The following is an 8,835-nucleotide window of genomic DNA, read 5'->3' as shown; positions in this document are numbered from 1 at the left end:
CTCCAAGAAACATCTGAAAGAGTCAGAGTCAGATATTTACACCCAACCAATGGACAGAAGTTGGTGATTCTGTGCTTGAATGGGGAAAAGCTGGAGGAAGCTGAGTAGGAGATACAACCTACAGAAAACTAGACATATGGACTAACCTGGACACCTTGAGATAGTTCAGACATTGAGCCCCCAACAGGCAGCATCCAGCATATGATAATTAGTCCCTGAAGACATATACAGCAGAGGACTGCCTGGTCTGTACCCAGTGAGAAAATATGCATCTAACCCTCATGAGAGTTGAGGCCCCAGAAAAGGGAAGCTGTGTGTGTGTGTGTGTGTGTGTGTGTGTGTGTGTGTGTGTGTGGTGTGTGTGTGGTTTGGGGCATTGAGACCTCCTCTTGGAGACAAGAAAAGATGTATGGGATGAAGAAAAATCAGAGAGTATACTGGGATGGAGATGAAAACTGGAATGTAAAAATATGATTAAGAATAAAAACAAGGAAAAAGTTATCAGTTCGACCTGCATCATGCCTGACCTGGGAGATGTTGCCATGTTCCCACCCTGATGATAATGGACTAAACTTCTGAACCAGTAAGCCAACCCCAATGAAATGTTTTTCTGTTTAAAAGTTGCCTTGGTCACAGTGTGTGATCACAGCAGTAAAACTCTAACTAAGACAGAAGTTGGTACCAGGAGTCAGGTATTGTTCTGATAGACCTGACCAACCTTTTGCCTGGAAGAATGTGAATTTGTGGACAGTGTAATGTTTTAAGTGGGTCTTAATGGGCCACTAGTAAGAACATTAAAGTCTTCATTCTTCAAATTGATTTGAACTGTGCAGTCCTGGCCCAAGAAGATTTTGTGGAGAAGGATGTCAATATGTGTCCTAGAGACGGTTTTTGTGGTATTTTGGTGGTATTAATGTGGCTGTTCTCTTTCCTTGTCTGAGGAGTCTACCTGAGGCTAAAATATAGAGATGTATCTTATTTACATTGACAAAGGAAATTCAAAAAGGCCCAGGAGAAACTTTGTTTTCTGTTTCAATGCCATGAAGACCATTTTCATCAAATATAGCAAGCTGTGATATGAAAAACATAATATATATGGTTCAAGTATTAAAGGGGCACCAGGGTATGAAATGGAGCTGAATCCTGTGTTCAAGAATACTAAATTGAATTAAAGGAGTGACTGAGCCAGCTCAGTCAACAGGCTCTCAAGTGATGGAATGAGGATTTCAAAGAAAAAGATAGTTAGACAACATTATAACATGACTCTAGCCAGGATTGAGGCTGAGCAGGTTTATTTTTCCCCAGTCAGCTTTTATAGCATTATGGGTACTTGGAGAGAATAGAGTCAGTTCTTAGGTCAAATTGAAATTATCAAACAAGGTTATAAACAACGAGATCAAACAAGGCAATAAACAAAGCCCCCTGGTCACTGTTTCTAGAGCTTATCAGGATAACCCAGGAAAAAGGAATGCCACACATTCTTCATCTAGCTTACCTTGATCTTTGTCTTATTCCAAATGTGATTATTCTTATCTGAGCCTATTTCCTTGAGCCCAGTGACAAGTACTTGCCAAATTTCTAGAACCAGCCCCAAAAATTGTCCACATCTCCCCATTTTTCTTTCATATAAAAGTCTATGTCTGTCTTAGGTTGTTCTGAGAAGAATGACTTCCTCACCTTTCATTGAATAAGCATTTTCTAAAGCAATGCATTTGTGTTGTAATTGGAAAGGCGCTGTGCTGAATCTTACCCTTCTTTGACTGTCAGCCTGTTCAATCAATAACTCTGTTTGGAGCTCCACTTTTAGTTTCAATCCTTGTATTTTTGCTTTTAACATGTTGACATTAGGATAAGTCTGCTATAGATTATGGGTACCTTGAATATGGTCTGACGTATTTTGCATTATGCTATGTTTAGGTATGGCCCTGTTGGATTCATTCGTTTGAACAAATCTATGTGCTCTAGGGATTGGTATGTTATGGGTTTTTTTTGGGGGGGGGTATTTTTAGAGACAGGGTTTCTCTGTACAGCCCTGGCTGTCCTGGAACTCACTTTGTAGACCAGGCTGACCTCAAACTCAGAAATCTGCCTGCCTCTGCCTCCCAAGTGCTGGGATTAAAGGCATGCACCATGACTGCCCGGCCTGGAATTTTATTGTTTTATCATACTTGGGCCTGGAAGTAGCACTATTAGAAGGTTTGGCCCTGTTGGAATATGCATGTCAGTGAGGGTCTGGGCTTTAAGACTCTCATCCTTGCTGCCTGGTAGCCAGTGTTGTTCTAGCAGCAGTTGGATGAAAATGTAGATCTCTCAGCTCTCCCTGCACCATGCCTGCCCTGATACTCCAATGCTCCAGCTTTGACAGTACTGGACTAAACCACTGAACCTGTAAGAAATCCCTAATTAATTGTTGTTCTTTATAAGAGTTGCCTTGGTCATGGTGTCTGTTCACATCAGGAAAACCCTTACTAAGACACATGTTAACTCCCTTCAGCATCATAGGAAAAGCCACAGCATGTTTTGTAGTTCAGTTTTATCAGCCATCTTAGAGACTTCTTAGAGCTTGGTAGCATGGAGAAGTGGACAACTACTTTCTGTTTATTTGTCTCTTCGTCATTGTACACTTGTGTGTCATATAGCTATTTGCATGGATGTCCAATGATACTTTGGGGAGACTCCTTTTTTCTCTGTATGTATTTCCAAATGGGAACTCCTAGGTGAAAGCATTATTAGAAGTTTTTTTTTTTTTTTGAGGAATTCCTGTAGAGTTGTCCTCTGTGACTGTTGACATTCTAGGAAGAATGCACAAGGCTCTTTAGTCTCTGCACTCCTGGAATCCTATGACTTACGGCTCTTTCAATAGAATCACAAATTTTGGTTATGACCTTGTTATCTAATAATAAGTGACAGTGGGCATTGTTTATGTGGTTGTTGGCTGCCTGTCACTGTCGTTTGTAGAAATGTCTGTGCAAGTCTTTGGCTCATATTTGCTACCAATATCTGATATTTAATTTTATTTCTATTACTATTTTATAGGATCTCTAGCTTGCATTGCTGCCTTTTTCCCACTGTTTGTTTCTTTTCCTACCTTTTAGCAGTGATTCTTTCAAAAAATATTTTCTATTTTTTTTTATTTAGGTGTATATGGTGCGTGCATGCGTGTGTGTGTGTGTGTGTGTGTGTGTGTGTGTGTGTGTGTGTGTGTGTGTGATATGCATATATGGAGGTATGAGGGAGTTGGTTCAACCATAAGGAGTTAGTATAATTCTTGTACTACTCGAGAAGAAATTGAGAGCTCAAACCAAGACTATTGGGCTGGGTTGCAGGTGTTTACCCACCAAGTCATCTCAGCAGCCTGAAAGTAACTTGTGACATAAGTTTTTAACCATTACACAAACCAAGATTGGCATCAGTTCTTTGATGGTTTGGCCACTCAGGCTTTGTTCTTTGTGACCAGAAGACTATTTGGATCTAAGAACAGTTTTACAAACCACAACTACTTATTCAGCATGGGAGGCAGAAATGGAAGTTTTTTTGTGTCATGATCCTTCTGAGCAGTCCCTTTTGTGTGCGTCTTAGGAATACACAAAATGATCCTCCAGGAATTATCTATGAAGTTGATTCCCAGTATTTTACATTTTGTTACATAACAAGTGAATTATCTCAAGCTTTGGTTCTGTGGTTTGAGATTTCATGGTTTTCAGACCATGGCAATGGGCCTCAGTCCCAGTGACCCTTGCACCATAAGGGCACCATCCAGAATGAACGTGTAACCAGCCATTGCCATCCTCAGCCATTCTGTGCCCTAACTAAGCTTTCCCAAGTAGCCCTCTAGACTCACAGTTATGCTCACTCACAGTTATGAGTCACTTCGTACTTTTGAGAATGCATAGGGAAAGAAGAATTTCTTTGAGATGGCTCTGAGACTCACTGCTGGTCCTCATTTCAATGAATCTATACAGGTCAAAGGCATAAAAGAGAAATAAACAGTGTGCCGGACAGAGTCCAGGAGCAAAATAACCATGTTCCATCTGTCTTCCTGCAGGGAGTCCAAAGGACAGCAATCAACGATCTCAACACATGACTGAAAAGCACCGCAGACCTAGGAGACCTGATGCCCCATGGTGTTCAGGACTCATCTTCCTGCTGTGGACATGGCACACCTGTGCTGCTGACATGAATAACCATACCAGAGCACATACAAAATCACATAGTCCTGACCAACTACGTTTGTTCACATGGCTGAGGGGACATGGACAGAGGATGAATAAAAACGAAGAGTCCCAACAGGCATATGGTTAGCAAATCATCAAGGACATCTCCCAAAAGCTGGAGATAGAGAGGAAACCCATTACAGCAAAGAGTGTGTGACATCCCTCACTTTTCTGTGCAGTCACATCATGCAAAATCAGACCTGAATCAGCCCATTCTGTACTGGATGCAGCACCCTGTCAACACTGCTGCTTGTCTCAGATAATGTCATGTATGACACAGACAGGTAGAGATGAGAGGGTGAATGTGTTTTCCCACCCTTGAGAAGTAGGTTTCATCATCAGGGACCAGAGCTTTCTCTGGAGAGGGTTCTCAGGCAAACCAGGAGGAACCTGGCAGCCTGAGTCTGTCAGTGACCTGAGCAAGTTGTCTCCCTAATCCCCATTCTGACCATGGTCCATGCTGGTGTTCTGACTCCCATGCAATTCTGCATTCAGGACTGATAAGGGCTCAAGAAAGACCTTTGTATTGGTCCCAACCTATGATGCCATTCTAGGAAACGGTGTTGGGCAGGGCCAAGAATCATGGAAAGAACAAGGGAGCAGGCTTCCAGGATACTGGCTACCAAAAAACATGTAGTTACCCACAGCCTGCAGTGACTCAGAGGTGGTCAGTGCATGGTTGGTGTGGGTAGCAGGGAGGAGGCGGTCCCTGGGATGGAGCACACAGAAGTGTCACCACCTAAAGTCATCAGGAGGGTGTTATGGGGACTTCCAGTCTCTCAACTGAGTCTACTGCTTTTCTGTGTCCTAGGCAAAGGGGAACCCTGAGAGTAGCTTCAATGAAACAAATCTATTTCTGTTTGTCCATGATCTGTTTGGTGCTGGGATTATGACCAGTTCAACCACTCTGGCCTGGGCCCTGCTGCTTATGATCCTGCATCCAGATGTTCAGAGTGAGACTGATGGGGCTGCTAAGGAAGTAGAAGGAGGGTAGAGGCATAGTCCTTAAGCTTATTTGGGACACTTGTGCTTCCCAGCAATGGTTTAACACAGATACTAAGATGATGGCTATCTTTCTCCCATAGACCCAGCTCTTAAGAGAAAGGGACACTAGGTGCCTTCCTGGTTCTCTTTACCTGAGTGCACCATGTCTTTCCAGGCCAAGTACAAGAGGAAATCGACGAGGTCATAGGGCAGGTGCGGCGTCCAGAGATGGCAGACCAGGCTCGCATGCCCTACACCAATGCTGTCATTCATGAGGTGCAGCGCTTTGCAGACATCGCCCCAATGACTTTGCCCCACAGGACTTCTAGTGACATTGAAGTGCAGGGCTTCCTTATTCCTAAGGTAGGCCTGTGTCCCTCCAAAGTCTAGTCAGTGTTGCTAGGTAGCCTCTGGCCCGATCTGCCCTGTTAACGGGGACTGGATTTGGGAGTCCAATTCTCAACTCAATGGTACCAACTTTCTCTGGGTAAGTATAGGAACAGAATCAAGACCAAGATCTGTACCTGAGAATCCCCAGGTATGAAAGCAAGCAAGGTAAAATATGTCAGGATTGGTTGTAACAGCCACCACCTACAAATACAGATGATAGTGTGGACATCTGTCACTTATCATATATCCATGTCATAGTATTAATGAAAGGTAAGAAGCTTTAACAGTTGAGTTTATATGAAAACATCCAGTGTGTATGGTAGAGGTTGTGCCTGTGAAGTTGGTGGCTAGTGTCTAGTATGCCTCACCCTCTCCATATTCTCACTACATGCCTCCTGCCAGGGGACAAGCCTCATCGCCAACCTGTCCTCTGTGCTGAAGGATGAGACTGTCTGGGAGAAGCCCCTCCACTTCTATCCTGAACACTTCCTGGATGCCCAGGGCCACTTTGTGAAGCCTGAGGCCTTCATGCCATTCTCAGCAGGTGCCTCTGGGTTGCCTGTCTGCCTGTCTATCCCTGGAATTCCTTAGAGGGTGGAGCACCAATCAGTTTCCAGTCAGACTGTGCCCTCTGCCACCCACAGGTCGCCGAGCATGTCTGGGTGAGCCCCTGGCCCGCATGGAGCTCTTCCTCTTCTTCACTTGCCTCCTGCAGCGCTTTAGCTTCTCAGTACCGGATGGACAACCCCTTCCCAGTGATTATGGCATCTTCTCAATGGTAGTTCGTCCAGCACCCTACCAACTCTGTGCAGTGGTTCGCTAGAAGGGGTAGTGGTTCCAGTCTTCTCCCCAGTTTGGGCTTATTGATTGTTGTCCAATAAACAAGTTCTGTGTCTGCAACTCAGACTTGGTTCATCCCGTCTCCTTTTCTCTATCATGTCCCAAGACAATAGTCTACAATCCTTCTTTACCCTCAGTCCAAACCATGAACATCTTTAATGTGGTGAGNATAGAGTTTATTACTCAAGGAGCAGTGGTTTTCTTCAAAGCACATGGGAGAATGAAGCAAGAAGATGCAAATTCAAGGCCCACTTGGGCTGTTTAACATGTTACTACTTCAAGAGAGTATTCTCAGAAAGCAGTGTGGGATGTGTAGTCATCAGAGAGTGCTGAAGGTTGGAAGGGTGGGGAATGAAAGGGAGGAGAAAAGGAAGCATCCAGATAAGGGGGAAGGATAGGTAGTTGTGTTGACCCTATATCATATAAAAAGACCTACCAGTGGCTGCTAAGTGGTCACACACTGGACACAGAAGCTATTCTCATGGGTTAGTGAGAGAACAATGTGTATGGCTTGTTCTGAAAATCAGAACAATACCTATTCTGTGATAGTGTTTACATAGGTCCCCAAGAGCATGAAGAGACACAAATGGTGGTTAAGAGCACTCTCACAACTAGAAAAGCTGATATCTTCACACTCAGGCTTGCTGGACTCAAAGGATGTGGAAGAAATATGCTGTAGAGAAATGGTACTGGTCACACTCCAGGAATATGGGCAGGATTCCACTGTTCTGTCTGGGAACACCTGTCAAGACTGAGAAGAGTCCTCCCTGCAACCATGTGTGCCAAATGCAATGGATATTGCACACTAGGGAAGTTCAAGTATTTTGAATCTTGAAAGTGTGTGGGTTTGTTTGTGACAGAGAGGATGGTTCTAGAGGCATGGGACACTCCAAAAGGCTCATTTTAGATGCCATATAATCTGAGGCCAGACTATAGAATCCCAAATCCAGACGTGCATGGCCTGCCCTGAAACAAACTTATGTGAAGATACTTATTTTGCTTTTGCTTTGTGTAAAAGAAATGTTTTCCAATGGCTCTATTTAAATAGTAATATTAGGGATGCTCCTTTAACAAGTCATCACTCATCACACACTGGTTTGTATAATGAACAGGATCAAACTCTCACCATGCTGGGGATAGTATACTTCACAGAACTCTTCATTGTGCCTACAGATTTAATTATATCTATTCACTACATACTCTTCTTTGTCCCACCTCTCCCCTTTATCGTTATTGCATATGCACGAGTATTTGTCTGCATTCATGCAGTGTGTACAGAACAGAAAAGGGGGTAATATCCCCAGGGACTTGAGTTGCTGTCAGTTGTAAATCACCTTGTGGGTGCTGGGAGTGAAGCCTGGCTCCATTGGATGAGAAGTCAGTACACTCCAGCACAGAATGATTGAGTACAACCGCCTGGGGCCATACCCGAACTGGGTATTTCCTGAAAGGCAGAATGGGGCTGAAAGAGATTTGCTGGTGAACAAGGACAGAAGAAGGCTAAGACAAAAGAATTCTGATCAAAGCCCTCAAGTTTAAAAATGTTCTGAGCTCATATAGATGGGGTAGGCCGATCCCCCACAAGCCCATTCTTGGAGCCTGTTGTACAGGTGCGAGCCTGTATGTGGATCTTCAGGATGCTGTCTTTGGAATATCTCAAGAGTCTCTCAGCAGGCAGTGGGGACACTTTGAAGAGCAGTGGCAAGTGTAGACAATAGAAATAGCTTGACAAGTCAGAAGGTACCACCCCAGGTGGTCCTGTATTTAGTGGCAGCAAGGTCTGAAACAGCCTGCTTGAAGGCTGAAAGTAGGCAACAAATCCCCCCCTAAATATATAATAAAAATTAGCTGGACTTGGGCACAAAATATATTTATGCTCCATCGTCCTGCCTGGGAATTATGGTGGCTGGCGGCCACGTCTGACTTTGAGACTCAGATTTCCCCAAACTATTCTTATCCATCAAGGAGGATATATGCAGCTTGTTTGTGATTATTTTGCACAAACATGGCTCTGTGGAGTATTACTAATAAACCCCGGCCTCTTGGCAAATACCTCTGTCTTAGATTGCTATAGTTCCAAAATCTGGTTGCCCATCATTGACTGTCCAGCTGTCATAGCACACCTTATTCCCAAATCATACCAATGCCACAATACATACTTGATATGTTTTTTCATATCGTAGAATTTCTGCCACTGTTCTTGTTGAAGGTGAAGCTGCACTCTGTCTGCAGACAGGTTGTAGGGTGTTAGCTGACGTGCTTGAAACACAAACCCAAAACAGTTGTAAAGAAATGAGATAAAAGTTTCTTTGGGATCTGTATGCCAAGAACTTCAAACCCCTAAAGAAAGAAATTGAAGAAGATCTCAGAAGATGGAAAGATCTCCCATGCTCATGGATTGGCAGGA

The 8,835-nt window shown here is 43.8% G+C and overlaps 1 protein-coding gene across 1 annotated transcript in view; it reads left to right on the top strand.

Moving 5' to 3' along the window:
* Positions 1-6,459, top strand: part of LOC110334854 (cytochrome P450 2D3-like) — a 21,300-nt gene extending 14,841 nt beyond the window's left edge. Inside the window, exon 9 of the mRNA XM_029548081.1 lies at positions 6,173-6,459. Within this exon, the coding sequence (XP_029403941.1) occupies positions 6,173-6,411 (239 nt within the window). The 3' untranslated portion in view covers positions 6,412-6,459. The remainder of the gene's footprint in view (positions 1-6,172) is intronic.
* The last annotated feature ends 2,376 nt before the right edge of the window (positions 6,460-8,835 follow it).

The sequence above is a fragment of the Mus pahari genome, chromosome 17 (assembly GCF_900095145.1).
Source record: "Mus pahari chromosome 17, PAHARI_EIJ_v1.1, whole genome shotgun sequence".
In the NCBI taxonomy this organism is placed as follows: Eukaryota; Metazoa; Chordata; class Mammalia; order Rodentia; family Muridae; genus Mus; species Mus pahari.
Note: the sequence above shows the minus strand (reverse complement) of the source record. Positions and strands in the feature narration are given on the sequence as shown.